The 14,802-nt window shown below is 35.8% G+C and overlaps 2 protein-coding genes across 3 annotated transcripts; both read right to left on the reverse strand.

Annotated features, from left to right (window-relative positions):
• Positions 1-3,545: 3,545 nt before the first annotated feature.
• On the reverse strand, positions 3,546-10,727 carry PWD (chloroplastidic phosphoglucan, water dikinase (ATGWD3)). Its single transcript, XM_048124897.2, has 19 exons — positions 10,300-10,727; positions 8,998-9,619; positions 8,748-8,834; positions 8,526-8,657; positions 8,318-8,443; positions 8,053-8,231; positions 7,777-7,855; positions 7,334-7,498; positions 7,193-7,245; positions 6,895-7,103; positions 6,687-6,805; positions 6,527-6,597; positions 6,317-6,434; positions 5,556-5,642; positions 5,379-5,465; positions 5,218-5,294; positions 4,998-5,151; positions 4,809-4,920; positions 3,546-4,674 (listed from the first exon to the last, which is right to left on the reverse strand). The coding sequence occupies exons 1-19, from the start codon at positions 10,527-10,529 to the stop codon at positions 3,773-3,775; spliced, it is 3,609 nt and encodes a 1,202-aa protein (XP_047980854.2). The 5' UTR covers positions 10,530-10,727; the 3' UTR covers positions 3,546-3,772.
• Positions 10,728-11,797: 1,070 nt separating this feature from the next.
• Positions 11,798-14,316, reverse strand: LOC125222022 (ADP/ATP translocase, mitochondrial). Of its 2 annotated transcripts, none has more exons than XM_048124406.2 (4): positions 14,172-14,316; positions 12,826-13,325; positions 12,348-12,719; positions 11,798-12,255 (listed from the first exon to the last, which is right to left on the reverse strand). In XM_048124406.2, exons 2-4 carry the CDS (start codon positions 13,318-13,320, stop codon positions 11,959-11,961), a joined length of 1,164 nt encoding a protein of 387 aa, XP_047980363.1. In that variant the 5' UTR covers positions 13,321-13,325; positions 14,172-14,316; the 3' UTR covers positions 11,798-11,958. The 2 variants fall into 2 exon arrangements, with proteins under 2 accessions (XP_047980363.1, XP_088919273.1); XM_089063147.1 differs by having other exon boundaries at positions 12,826-13,321; positions 14,172-14,294.
• Between the last annotated feature and the right edge of the window lie 486 nt (positions 14,317-14,802).

Genomic DNA, 14,802 nt, shown 5'->3' on the forward strand with positions numbered 1-14,802 from the left:
GCAATATTGCGCAATACTGTGCATGTTTGTGTAAATAAATAAAATCATTTGATTATGAGGATAACAAATTAAATGGAGTATTAACTTAACAAACTTTAATCATTATATTTAAATAAATTAATTAATTTTTAATTAAATTATACAACATATTAATTGTAAATCCAAAAGGATTAGCTCATACATAGTACTATGGAGTATAATTTATTTACTTTTCAAAAATTAATTAAATATGCTGGTTAAATTAATCACTGCAAAAAATAAATAGAAATAAAAAAAAGGAAAAATTATCCCTTAATTGTTCAGGAACAATTTAATATAAAAATTACTGTGATACCGAACTAATTAAATTAGTTAATTGAATCAAAATTAAGTTGACTTCAGGATTTACCAATTGGGAAAAGATAAACGTACAAAATTTCTACATACATAATACCCTTACCTTTTAAATAGGACCAAATCAGTTTTATTTCTATTATTTTTGTTATTAATTATATTGTTTATTTACTAAATTATCCCTATTATAAATCTATATGTAACAAATCAATTATTCAATCTTACGAACGTACAAATTAAAATCTTGAAGCAATGGAATGGGAAATGATGTTTTGTAATTTTATATTATATACGTATTTTATTTTTAATTAAATTTCTAAGTTGTTCATATAAGAGTACTAATTTTGGAACATTAACTATATACGTTTACTTTCAAAAATAAAAATTGTAAATATATCTTAATTTCCAAAATACATGGAGTAGTATTTTAATAAGGTATATACCTTTACTTTTCAAATTTCAATTTATTTTTAAAAAGATTGTAAAATATTAGTTATATATATATAAAATGCTAATTAAATGAATTAAAAAAGTATTTGATTATTTTTTATCGGGGTTCAAAGTAAAGTTCCAAAAAAAAAAAGAATTCAAATAATTTTAAATTTGATACATATTATATATTATTATTAATGAAGTTTACAATTTTGATTTTGAGAATTTTATAATTTTGATTTAATTCTTTATATTTTTCTTTTATGTAAATTCATAATTTTTAGGACATTGCGTTAAACCTCAATTAAAAAAAAGTTATCAACATTCTTAACTCGTCTATCAAATTATGTTAAGATATACAGTTAATATTTCAATTTTTGTTATTCTGAACCCAATTCAATATAACATGTAACAAATTAAAATCTAATATAAAATATATTAATACTAATTGAGGTTATGATTATTATATTTAAGAATTTCATACTTTTGATAGTCATTTTTTGTTTTTCAAATTTTAATTTCTTTAAATTCTAAATTTTCAAATGTTGCAATCGTACCCAAAAAAAAAAAATTCACATATTCTTAATTCGTCCCTTCCATACTAATTTAAAGGTATATGTAAATATTTTATCTTTTACTTTATAAAATATTATAGGTCCTAGTTCAATTCACTACTATATCATGCAGCAAACTAAAATTTGAGATATATTAATACTAATGGAGTTTAACTCTTTACTTTCAAATTTTTCATTCTTCAACTTCTTAATTTTTACAAAACGTTGAACCTCAGTCGAAAATATGTTCTTAACTCTTCTATTTAATATTTTGTCTTTTTTTATATAAAGTATTAGGTTAGTATTAGGTTTCTTAGTTCAATTTACTATTATATGCAAAAATTAAAATTTAATACTACTAACTGAGTTTACAATTTTAATTTTTTTAAAATTTTGTAATTCTGATTTGAAAACGTTACTGTCCAAAAGATTAATTTCTACAAATTATCAATTTTTGAAACGTTACAGTCGAACATCGATAAAAAAAATAACCATATGTTCATAACTCATCTATTCAATATAGTATTTTAAAGTTATATAGTTAGTATTTTAACTTTTCCTTCATAAAATATTAGAATTCAAGCTCGATATACTATATGAAGTAACACATTAAAATTTGAGATATTTTATTGTAATCCTAATTGAATATACAATTCTATTTTAAATATTTTCATACACTTTCATGTTATACCTCTATCTTTTAAAATTTTAATTTCATTAAATTATTAATTTTTGGGATGCTATAGTTGAACCATGATAAAAAAAAATCATATATTTTTAACTCTTTTATTTTATATTTGAAGCTAAGTATTTAATTATTTATCCTATAATTATTATCCCATACTAAATAAACCATACCCTGGCTATTTCTGACTTTATTTAATTTTAATACGGAGTACTTTATTTTTCAATTTTAATATTATTCAATTCTTATTTTTTAGAATTTTACAGGCAAATTCTGTTAGAAAATAATTACTTGTTCCTAACTTGTCCAATTAATATTTTAAAAATAAATATTAAATATCTTTTTATTTAAATACCTTAGCTCAATTTACTTGACATTCCGAATTTCAGTTTTCTAACTAAACTCTTAATTTTTGGTATAGCTTTAATATTTTAAATTTATATTTTTAATATTTCTCTGTTTCTTTGTAAAAATATTAGACTTCCTAACTCATTTTAGTTTATCATAAAAGAAATTAAAATTGGAAAATTATGATTTAAAGATACCAACAATTGAGTTTACAATTTTGATTTAAGAATTTCATAATTTTGTTTTAACTTTTCACTTTCCAAATTTTTAGCTCCATTAAATTTTTAATTTTTAGAACGTTACAGTGAAATTTCGATAAAATAATTGTAACATGTTCCTAACTTATGTATTTAATATTTTAAAGCTATATAGAGTATTTTATAATTTGCCTCCACTCATCCTAAGGTAAGTGACACATTTTTTTTGCAAGTGTTTTGAAAAATTAATATAAGTAGTTAAATGATGAAAAAACAAAGTAAGTGGGAGAATATTGTACTTTAATTATTTATTATCATTTTCTCAAAACACACGTGAGGAAAAAGAAATGTACTCCTCCGTTCCATACTACTCACACTTTTCACTTTAACAGCGTAAATTTGAACACGAGTAATTAGTGTAATTAAATTAAAATTTTAAGTGCAATAAGACAACACTTGATAAAGGAAACACGAACTAACTCGAATATCTTAATTAAATACCATATTTTTTTTTATCTAAAATATAAATAGTGCAAGGGACAGTCCGAAAATGAAATGTGCAAGTAGCATGGGACGGAGGGAGTATCACTATCACTTACTAGAGATGAAGGGAATAAATGAAAATTTGATAGTGTATGAATATTGATTGAGTTTTGGATTTTGATTATAAGAATTATAATACTCCGTATAATTTTTAATTTTTTGGACTGATTTTAATATTTTAAAGCTATATCAACAATATTTTTTCTTTTTCTCTGTACAACTATATGACTAACATTTAATTGACGAAAATGCTTTGAAGGAATCTGTTTGTAAGATTCATAATGATTTGCATTTGATTTAGATATAATTAAATAGATATACAGTAGAAAAGCAAATCTTTTTCCAAATCTATAATCTTTAATTTGAAAATTTAAATTTTTCGGATGTATTATATTAAAGGATAGATATGTAATATAGTAATCTATTTTAAAACAATTAAAAATAATAAACTGATTTTGAAGTGAAAATACCTAAAATATCCAATTATGTACGTAGAAATAATACATACGAGTTTGAACAAAATATTTGATGGTAAGTATTGTTATTGTAAGTATTGTATAACTATATTATTACAAATATTAGCATGTTGTAGTAACTTTTTTATGATGACGAACCAAAGAGGAAATCATGACAATTTTTTCGCGGGAATATATTTTGAAAGTGAAGTATTCCAACAGCCTTTAGAGCGGCTGTGGCCGCGTCTGCACAATGTAGATATCTTTCCCGACCAAGCACCCTTCCACGTCCTGCGCGCCGTCGAACTTCTGCTCGAGGAAGAACCCGACCGCCCCGAGCTTCCGGCCGAGCTGCTGCCGGAAGCTCGCATCAACGGTCAAGGGCTTCTTGCTGTAGTCCACCGTCAGCTGTATCACCTCCCCGTCCGCAGGGCCGCCCCCGCGCACCACCATCTCCTCGCTGAAGTTGGCGAACGCCAACGACCGCACCGTCCCGTCAAACTTCCCGGCCGCGAGCCTCCACGGCGTGCCCCTCGTCCCCGAAGCCAGGGTTTCCCCGAGCCCCGGCGCGATCTCCGCCTCGACCACGTCCTCGTTCTTGTCGGTCGGGCTGACCGTGTGGAGCACGAACGAGAGGTCTGGTGAGAGCATCTCTTGCACGAGGACGGCCATCACGGCTTGGTCCTGCGGCACGCCGGCCGCTCGGCGGCTCAGCACGGCTCGGCGGGTGTAGAGGGACGCCCAGACGCGGGCGACGGCGTGCCCGAAGACGATCGGGTTAGACGGGCTGACGTTGGGGATCGACTCATACAGCCCCGCGGCGGACATTCCCGCCAAGTCCTCCACGTTTGCGCTCGAACGCACTATCAGCCGCGCGGTGTCCGGGAACATTTTCGATATGGTTTCGACGGTTTCTTTTGAAGGACTCAGAGAAGATATGAGCTCCTGAAGCCGGTTACACAGCCGGTCGAGCTCTCCGTCGATTTCGGCTGTTTCTATGCTCTCAAGAAGCGATACGTAGGTCTCCAACGACCCGTTGCGTTCCAAGGCCAGTTCCATGGAACGGAACGGGATCACCGCTCCCTTCGGTGCGTTGAACGACGCAGGAACTCCTCCTTCGTTATACACTGTCATTCAAGACTCGAGAATCAGTAACACCGCAATTATCTAATCAATCACTCAAAGTAAACACCTCCATACGGAAGTCGAAAATCGCAACATACACATTATAGAGAAATTGGATCAGCTCGATTTACTCTACCTTTATTCGAAGCAGCAGCCAACGAAGCTAGGCGACCACACGATGCAGCCTTTGCACCGGAATCTTGAATAGTAGCATCCTCAACCGCTATAACACCTCCAGACGATGTACCCTGAGAGGAATCACTATAAACTCATAAACGTTGGATTGGCAACGAAGTAATCCCATTACCTCGAACGATTTCCATACCATTTTGATCTCTGTCTCTGAAGACATGCTGTTCTGTTCCAAGTCTCCAGTCTTGGATGAACCATCAGTCGGTTTATTTCCCACCGGAATGTTACCATTGCTGCTTTCTGCTGAAGTTTGAACCAAGCTGACCCCCGAAGGCGACGCTTTCAACCTGAAACGAGCCGGTGAGGAAAGACACTAACAAGAGAAACCGAACAAAAAACGATCAAAAGCGAACCTCACAAACTTCCCACTAAGATTTCTGATGTCAGAAACTTTTTCATCATCTTCGCAAGTCACAAAAACAACCCTTTCCTGCAGTTAACAGATACATTCTACGTCGTTTCAACAATAAAAGCAACGAAAAAGGAATCAATAGAGACATGGAATAGGACTTGCTTGCCGCGCTCGGACACCAAGATGAGATAAATGGGGCAGCTCCTGCAAAAGGATGACTCCGGTAATATTATCTCCGGCCGCTGTTACCTGGAGGAGGCAGAATTTAAAGTTAACGTTAACCACTTGACCAAAAAAATGCACGCCGATCATCAAAAAAGTTCAGAGACAGAAAATAACCTCTTCATCTCCATCAGCTCTGTTCACGACTAGAATAACCGGTCCTGTTACAGACGATGGTATTGACCCAGGAACGATGCTGTCCACCTGTAGACGAGTTGCATGAAGACAGTTGAAATAAATATAACAACTTTTGGACATTGAAAAAGTTACAAAAAATCACGTTGACTGAACGGGGCGGGCTTTCATAGAATAAGGCCACAGAAATTAGGAACAGAAATTAGGACATGTGATGGTTCAAGAAATTGTATTCGTGGCATAATTGTTCTTGATTGTTAAACAAAAGGTGGTGATGAATACAAACATTGCTAATTGGAAGTATGCGATTTCTTTTATATTTGGATAATCGCCACGAAAATACATGGACTCTGGATTTACCGAAAATTCCAAACTGAAACTGACATGACAGTCACGTGGCAAATCTAGATTGCATTTTGGGTTCAGGCTTTGCGAGAAAATCCAAAACAAGTAAAATCCATGTGTTTTCGCATGATTTCCATGTAAGTTTTGATATGGGATATGCGAGAAACGGAAACGAAAAAAAAAGTACATTTTGTCTATTTTAGGAAAAAAAGTAAGTTCACGTGGGAAACCAAAAACGGCCCAACGTTTGTCTATTTTGAGAAAATTAACCTTTAGCTTCGCATACGAGCTGTATTGGTTAGATATGCTATAAGCATGAACAGTAGGTCAAGATACCGATAACTTATCTATAAAAGCATGTGATTTAAATTTGTGCCACGAGGGACGGCACATAGTACCTGGATGAGGGTTCCAACAGCATCTCCCGGTACAAGAATATCCCAGCCCTCAGACCCGAGAACATTCCTTACAGCTTTCAGAAGAAGGGTGCACAGTTTTGAAACCTGAAAAATCACACTGTATTTTCCCCATCGAAAATTAGATGGCTACAATGATTACTGAATCATACACGGTAGAAACAAAAAAAAAAAAAAACTGGAGTATCATACCCGGCACGAATCTCAGCTTCAGCATACGTCCTAACAGTGTTATCAGGAACCCCAAAGGCGTTTCCTAAAATCTGCACGGCCCAAAACCGAGTCAATCTTTAAATGAACTATAAGCATTAACATATGTAAAAACGATAATTGTTTCGATTTTTTAGTTTACCTGAACTCTTTCAGGGAATATATTAAGAAGTGCCTCAGAGTATTCTTCTGTTAGTCTCTTAGCTCTATCGAGTGTAGCTTTAAGCCTCAAACCCCATATTCTTGTACCATTTTCGCTGCCTTGAAATTATTATCACTCGTGAGAAATCAGTGTAGTTCTACATGACCAGCACTATGAAGTCACTCGCTCACTCGGGAAAATAGTTCACCTTCAGTTTCGAGAAGACCTCTGTTTTGCCAAGCTATGAGTTCGTTTCCTATAGCTTTGCACTCGCCGGGCTTCCAGCCTGATAGGCCCAACTGATGTATGCTGGCGACTAGAGCTCCGAGTGGCTCACTCCAAGAACCAGCGTTCTTCTGCTCTACATTCTCCGCGAGCCAGTGGGCCCCACCAACAGCTTCAAGTTCATTGACGAACCTGTGAAAAGCCGAAAAGCCGAACCAATTAGCAAGCTTTTTATTTGGGAAGGAAACGCGAGATTAAGTATGGCTGTAAGGGCAGAGTACCTGCTCAGAAGAACAAATGAATAGTCTTCAAGTCCAATCTCACACAGACGCCACTGCAATCACACAGATCCTTTTACGACCGACTTCATTGGTCTTTATCGAACCAAAAAAATGGTTAACAGAATACAGCAGTAGTCTAACCTTTTGCCGCATTGCAATTGCAGCATCGGGGGCGTCGTTTCGAAGGCCGCTATCTAGACCCTTTGCGATTTCTTGGCGGAGATTGTCCAGAGATTGTATAGTTTTCATCAATACTGTTATCCATTCACTTTTAGAAATATCGTTTGCACCAACATTATCCAGCGCCTGAACATGGTATGAAACATTAGATACGCAATAAGCATAATTTACGAACTATTATGCTCTACAACATTACTAAAAGTTCCAGTGCATACTTCTCGATCTTACAATATGATTTTGCGAAGCTATGAATTTACAATATAGCATCAGCTCAGAAAACCGTAGTTTTATGTGAAGCTATCAACAGCCAATATGTTCTATATACTCACATTTGTTCGAGAAACGACAAATTTCTGCTAGCAATATCTACTAAGACAAAATAAGAACTTAAAAAGCAAAGGTACCTTTTTAGACTCTAAAAACTGGGCTAGGGAAGAGCTCGAACCCAGAGAATCTTTGATCGATTCCAACTGTTCTTCCAGACTACAATTGTGAATCAAAAGCTCAGTATCAGAAAAATTCTTAGCCATGTTTAACCATATATTCTACTATAGGATCCAACATTTTTCATATGAAACTCGAGATTAGACTATACTAGGTCAATCTAGTTGCAGTTTCCAGTTATACTTCGAGAACGAAAAGCTACAAGTTTTAGTTAACTATCATGAAACACAAATTACCTTCCAGCATTGAAGAAATCTTTCAGCTCTTGATGGAATATCTTGAACTGCTGAACAAAAGCTTCACTATATTGTCCGGGATTCTTTGTGATTCTTCCAAGCATTGCTTCTGTGGCAACTAAATCCTCAGGGCCAGCACATCGATGAAGCTTGTTTTGTATCGTATGTTTGATTTCTTGCTGGAAATACCGATAAAACTACATTAAGGACTTGATACGATTTTACTAAAGCATAGATGATTGAAATTAAATCACTTATTGATAACCTTAAGGTCGTGAGGGATGTCATTCCTGTGAGCAATGTCTCGGATCCTTGTTAGGGGAACGGATGCGGTGAACTCGGCCTTGAAAGATGGCAAGCAAGGGTGAATCTTGCGGATAACTAGAAGTTCCTGCATTTTAATAGATATCACCAAGGAGCCCTAAATCGAACTACCTAATAAGTGATCTAACATAATTGATTTGGAAATTGACCTGAAGTGAAGTGTCTTTCCTGCTGGAGATTCGTTCCAGGTCGCGGAATATAAGCCTGGAGATCTCGGCATGCCTGTTTGGTCGATGATGACCCCCGTCTTCGAAGCAAGGAATCTGACCTGTGTTTATCCACTACAGAAAAAAATAAAATCCGATCAGGATTTAGGACACAAAGTAACTAATCAATCGTCAAGAAAAGTGATAGCTAGAACGTGATAACACCTTCAGATATATTGCTGAATATGTAAGAGCTTCCAAGCGCTTTTCGCTGTCGATGTTTTCAGCCACAAGCTCTCGAACAACCTCAAGCTTTGCAATACGGAAATGCAGAAACAACATTCAAAACCACAGCTCGTCCAAAAATATGTACATCTCAAATCGACCGTCAGTGTTTTTTAATGCGAGAAAAGAAACAGTCAAATGACATAACTATTGGTTTTCATTTAAAAAAAAAAGCCAAAACCGTTTATACCTTCCTCCACCAGTTACGTCCACTGCGGTCACCTTCAACCAGCTTGAGAGAAATCCCTTCGAGACCCGAAGTCTCCCAGCGTATCTTCTTTTCTCCATCCAGGTTATCCTTCGAGCGAACAAACGAGACATTCTTTCCCTGCCATTGGTCCACAAACGAACTAGCGGTAACACCCTCTTCAACTGCAGAAGCAACACTCTTCCCATTCTCACTCCCTCCCGCCTCCACTTCTTGCTCGTCTTCCCCCTCCCAAGGCAGCAGCTTCACCTCCTCCGTAGTCTCGCCCCACTTACAAACAACGCTAAAACTCCCCTTCTCTTCAATCTTCAGAACTCGGTTATCACCATGTTCCCACACCAACTTCTTATCCTGACCTACTATCACAAACTTATACTCCACAGGCTCTCCTGAGCTCGCCAAATCCATACTGCAAACCCATCCATTCTCCGTCCATGTCATCATCACCTCCTTCTTCCACGACCCAAACTCCTTGGCGGACCCCAACACTGCAACATGCTCCCCGAATGTGACCTGGTGGTCTAGTCTGAGCTTCAGCCTAACCTTATCGTCACCGAACTTCTTAGACCGCCTCTCCTCTCTATTTTCCTCTTTCATCCCTTCCCTATAGACCCCATTATACCAATGAAAAAACAAAAGAAACAAAGAAAGTCATTCCCTTAAAAAACATTTGTTCATTGAAATCACCCTTTCAAAATTTAAAACATCATCATCATTCAATCAACAAGAAAACCTACTCCCAACATTATAATAATTCTATTGGTTTACAATTTTACACAGAAATCACCCTTTTAAATTTCAAACTCATCATCAAATCTACAAGAAAAACTACTACAATATCCTACAGAAATCACCCCTTTCAAAATTTCAAAACCATCATTTTATCAACAAGAGAAGCTACTCCCAACAGTGAAATACTAATCCTATTGGTTCACAATTTTCTACAGAAATCACCCTTTCAAAAACTTTCAAAATCATCATTCAATCTATAACATTTCCAAAACATTTTCAAAATTTCAAACATCATCATCATCATTCAATCAACAAGAGAAACTGTTCTCAACATTGAAATACCAATTCTATTAGTCTACAATTTCAAAATCATCATCCATTCTACAAGCAAAACTACTCCCACATTAGAATTTGTACTTAACAGTTTACAATAACCACCACATCTTTTGATTATGCTACTTACCTTGCCTTATCCCTTCATTATTCACAATATCTCATATATTCAACTGATTCCAGAAAAAGGTGAATTGAACCCAAAGTTGGAAACTTTACCTGGTTTCAACCGACGAAACGGCAGAAACAGACAATTTAGCAGAATCCCCTCTTCTGGCAACTCTAACCGCAAACGGGCCAAGATTTTTTGCATCAGGAGCAAGAATCCCAGCTCTCTTGAAGAAGGATTTTGATGGGCTGCTATTTAGGGGGCATCTAAGATTACTTCTTGAAGCGATAACACTCGAAGTTGAAGGGAATTTGCATGGCAACGTACACGGATAGTCCATTGCAAATCGCTCAATGGCTCAACCAATTGCAGAGATTATCAACCCCACTGTGTGTGTGTGTGTGTGTGATTGTGAGTTTATGAAATTGAATGAGAAATCTTGATTGGTATGGAAGAGTGAAGATATTATTGTTTTGTGACACGTGAGTGTGAGATTTTTGCTGCTTTTTATCTAAACTGACTTCTGAATATAGTTATTCATAAGCCTTTAGCGGTTTCCGATGTTAGATCTTGAAATTAGACTTGGGGATTGGGAGAAAGTATTTTTTTTTCTTTGCTTAGAGATGTATTGATCCTTTGATTCTTGACAACACCGTGCAATTGAGTCTTCTTCCTTCATGTTTGGATAACTTGCAATGGAAATTTGGTTTTGCAATTTTTTTGAGGTGTGGTTGAGTGAAATGGATTCTTCGAATCTTCGTAATTAATGGTCGGGTATCGATATTTGATTTTTAATATGGAACAATTTTAGATCTTTGGAGTAACGGGTAACCGTTTCACCATTTACAAATTTGTAAGCGGATTAGTAACTAAATCGTCGATGAATATCCTTGTGAACAAGAAAAAAGAAAAGAATTTAAGATACTTTGTTCTTTATTTGATTTTAAGATTAATTACCTACAAAATTATAAAGTTTGATCAAACTATGGTACGATGTAAACATTTCAAATTTGAATCTGAAATCACAAAGTTTCAAAATTTTTAATTGTTTCACGATAATTTTGAGGGGGCAAATGCGATACTAAATTGGTACACATGTACACAATTTTGGTAATATCAATAAATCGTGTGTATTAATGTATCGAGGTTGATGACCAAACAACTATTCCATCTGTCTAAGGATATTCATCAACAATTTATATAATTTTATTTTGTGTTAAGTATAGATAATAAAGTAAGAGAAAATGAATAAATTATAGGTATAGTTGATGACAAAAAGAAAAGAAAATGAATATACCTATAATTTTATTTTGTGTTAAGTATAGATAACAAAGTAAGATAATATGAATAAATTATAGGTATAGTTGTTCTCTTAAATTTTGCGTGTTACTGAAGAATATAAATGTTTTTATTAGATTATGCGTATGACTATGCAAAGAATATAAATGTTTCTATAAAATTATGTGCGACTATGTGTATAGTATGCAAGTTTTAATTGGATATAAAAAAAAATCCCAAACATATGTAAATATTTCTTCAGCGATAATAACATTCCGAAGAACATTTGATATAAAATAAAAATCCCAAACACATTATTAGAATATGAAATACCAGCAAAATACTCTTTCAAAAGAAGAGATCCAATTCTCAAATGGAGATTATCATCCCGCATTGTCAATTCTCAAACTAAACAACAAAAAGATTTTTATCATCGCCATCATACTTAAATAGAGTTTTCCCAAAACTAAACAACAAAAAGGGACTGGGATTTAAGCACCACCGGAGCCATATTTCTTTCCAAAAACAAGCACCTGAAGCTTGTCGTAACCCGAGAGCACACCAGCACCAGCAACAGCACGAAGAATGTTTGCACCTGCACCCTTGAACAGAGACTTGGCACCCTCGTTCTTGAGGATCTGGGTGAAGGCGTCCATCGAGCTCTTGTACTTGACGGCCTCACCCGATGTCATCATCATTCTTCTACGCACAGTGTCGATTGGGTAGGAGGCAAGGCCAGCACCGTTGGTGATGAGCCAACCGAGGGCAAAACTAGCAAAGAAGCTATCCTGTTATCATAAATAACACCAAGTCGTCAACATATTGTTCAGATATGAATAATAGCATTGTGTTGGGATTCTAGGGGAATGTAGTAACTGACCTGAAGAGATCCAGTTAGGACAACTGGCTTAAGAGAGTCGTACAAACCAAAGTACAGACCACGGTATACAATGATACCAACACACGAGATGTTGAATCCACGGTACAGACCGGCAATTCCATCAGACTTGAGGGTCTGTCTGTAGACATCAACCAGACCATTGAACTGTCTCCCACCTCCTTTCTTTGCAGCCTTGGCATCATTGGCAAGACGGGTACGAGCATAATCCAGTGAGTAGACAAAGAACAGGGAGGAAGCACCAGCAGCACCACCAGAAGCAAGGTTGCCAGCAAACCATTTCCAGTAACCATCACGGTCCTTCTTGAAGTTAAAAAGCCTCTTGAAGTAATCCTTGAATGCAAAGTTCAAGGCCTGTTAAGGACACAACAGCAGCAAGTTAGCATCATAACAGAATATAATTAATGAAACATGCAACAATATGATTGAGTATAACAGTGGAAAATTAGGCAGAACAGACCTGAGTAGGGAAGTAACGGATAACATTAGCAGTGTTTCCTCTCCACAGTGATCCAAAGCCTTCTTCCTTGATTGTTCTACCGAAACACTCTCCAATTCCCTTGTATGGCTCAGAGAGTCTGCCAGCCTTGATCATTTCATCTTGGTTCTGGATCAAAAGCTTCACACGCTCGATAGGAGCAGCAGCTGTTTTTGACACAGCAGCTGAAACACCTCCCATAAGAAAGTCAATTGCAAAGCCAGCAAATCCTTTCTCTGAGGGAGCCTGAGCGAACACTGGGTTAGCATTAGCAGAGATCAAGGACAGATCCTGAGTTGCTACGCAGGTCTTAGGATATTGGAACGCTTGGTTTGAGTAATTGCCATAAGCAAATCGCCTCTGGTATGCAGCAGGTTGTGGGACACCCCCATAGCGAACTTGTGAGATGCTGGATCCCAGGTGTAGCTGGTTAGCTACCTTCTGGGAAATAGTTGGGAGCCGGTTCTGATCAGCCATGCTACCTAAATATTCCAAGATGACAATATTAATTATCAATTGAACAATTTAGTAGTATTTACTTTTTAGCATGAGATGTTCAAGGCATGTAAGGGGATGCAATTACATGAATACAGTTGCACATCAGAGTAACAATAGAACATATTTCTATCAATATGACGATTAGTAGTATATCACCACCAGAATCCTAGTTATATAATCCTCATATTCAAATAGTAAGCCAATATATATTAGGATTAATCATTACAGCACCGATTTACAAGAAAACCACCAAAGAACCAATGTTTTTAAAGTCAATGACAAAGCTTCTAATTTGCAATAAATGTAACAAATAGCCATCTAGACACCATAAATTCAGAGGACCAATTATACACCTAACCACGAATAAACACAATAACATAGACCAATTATACAAATGTTATTCCGCAGGCTCAATAAATTTCATATTCATAAACACATGAAACACGCTAAAACAGACTAGATCTGCAAAGAGAAAGCACATTCAAACATGAAAATCAATCAGATCTACGCGTAACCGCACACAGATCTAGAATTCCAGATCCACACAAATCCATACCTTTCGCTGTATAAAAACTGTACAGAAACTAAAACTAGCACTGTTCAAATTTCATTCGGATCTAATACCGCATCACCGTGTGCGAACTTAAATACTTGTAAAACAGCAACAAATAATAGAAAAATCAAATGCGATCCAGTAAAAAACAACGGAAGAGATGCTTTCCGAATGAAACAAACACGAAAATCACGCTGAATCCACAGAAAATGAAAAACTTAAAAATAGGCTTCGAAAAATAGCAATAAACAGAGAAATTAGGTGGAGAGGCGTTTACCTGCCTGCGGTCGACTCGCCTCGAAAAATGAGGAATGGAAACGATGCGATTGGGGGAGAGAGAAGACCGAGGTTAGTGAGAGAGTCCAATAAGGATGGGTGTAGCTTCCTTTTTATAGTAGGGGAATACCTAGCAAATGAATCTCTGTGTCAAGGGCGCACGGTAATACGCTGCGTTGCGGAGCATACGAAAGTTAGTGCCGGTCAAAATAGACTATTGGGCCGGTGTGTGGGCTTTAAAGAGCCCATTTCTTCTTCCGTTTCTAATGGAGTTAGTACTAGTAATAATTACAAAATTATTTCGAATTTTCAGATATTACTAATTTGTTTGGTTTTGACCTATAACTTAAAATAATTTAGATTTGAATCGATGCATATTTATATTCTTTCAAAGCTCAAATTAAGCAAAAAATCAGTCTGGAATTAGAATGTTAACTTTAATTGAGGCCTTTTGTAGTATTTCACATTTTTTAATACAAGCGAAATTTTTTGTTAAATGTGCATTTACCTTGGAATTGGATGCATCATTTTTTCTATTTCATGGCATTTATTAAGGTGTTTATCTTATGATATTAAAAACTTTATTTAAATACGGAGTATTATTCGTCATTTGTCACCATTGATCTAATTTA

This window comes from Salvia hispanica, chromosome 1 (assembly GCF_029641045.1).
Source record: "Salvia hispanica isolate PSC_SH4W2 chromosome 1, Shi_PSC_v1, whole genome shotgun sequence".
NCBI lineage: Eukaryota > Viridiplantae > Streptophyta > Magnoliopsida > Lamiales > Lamiaceae > Salvia > Salvia hispanica.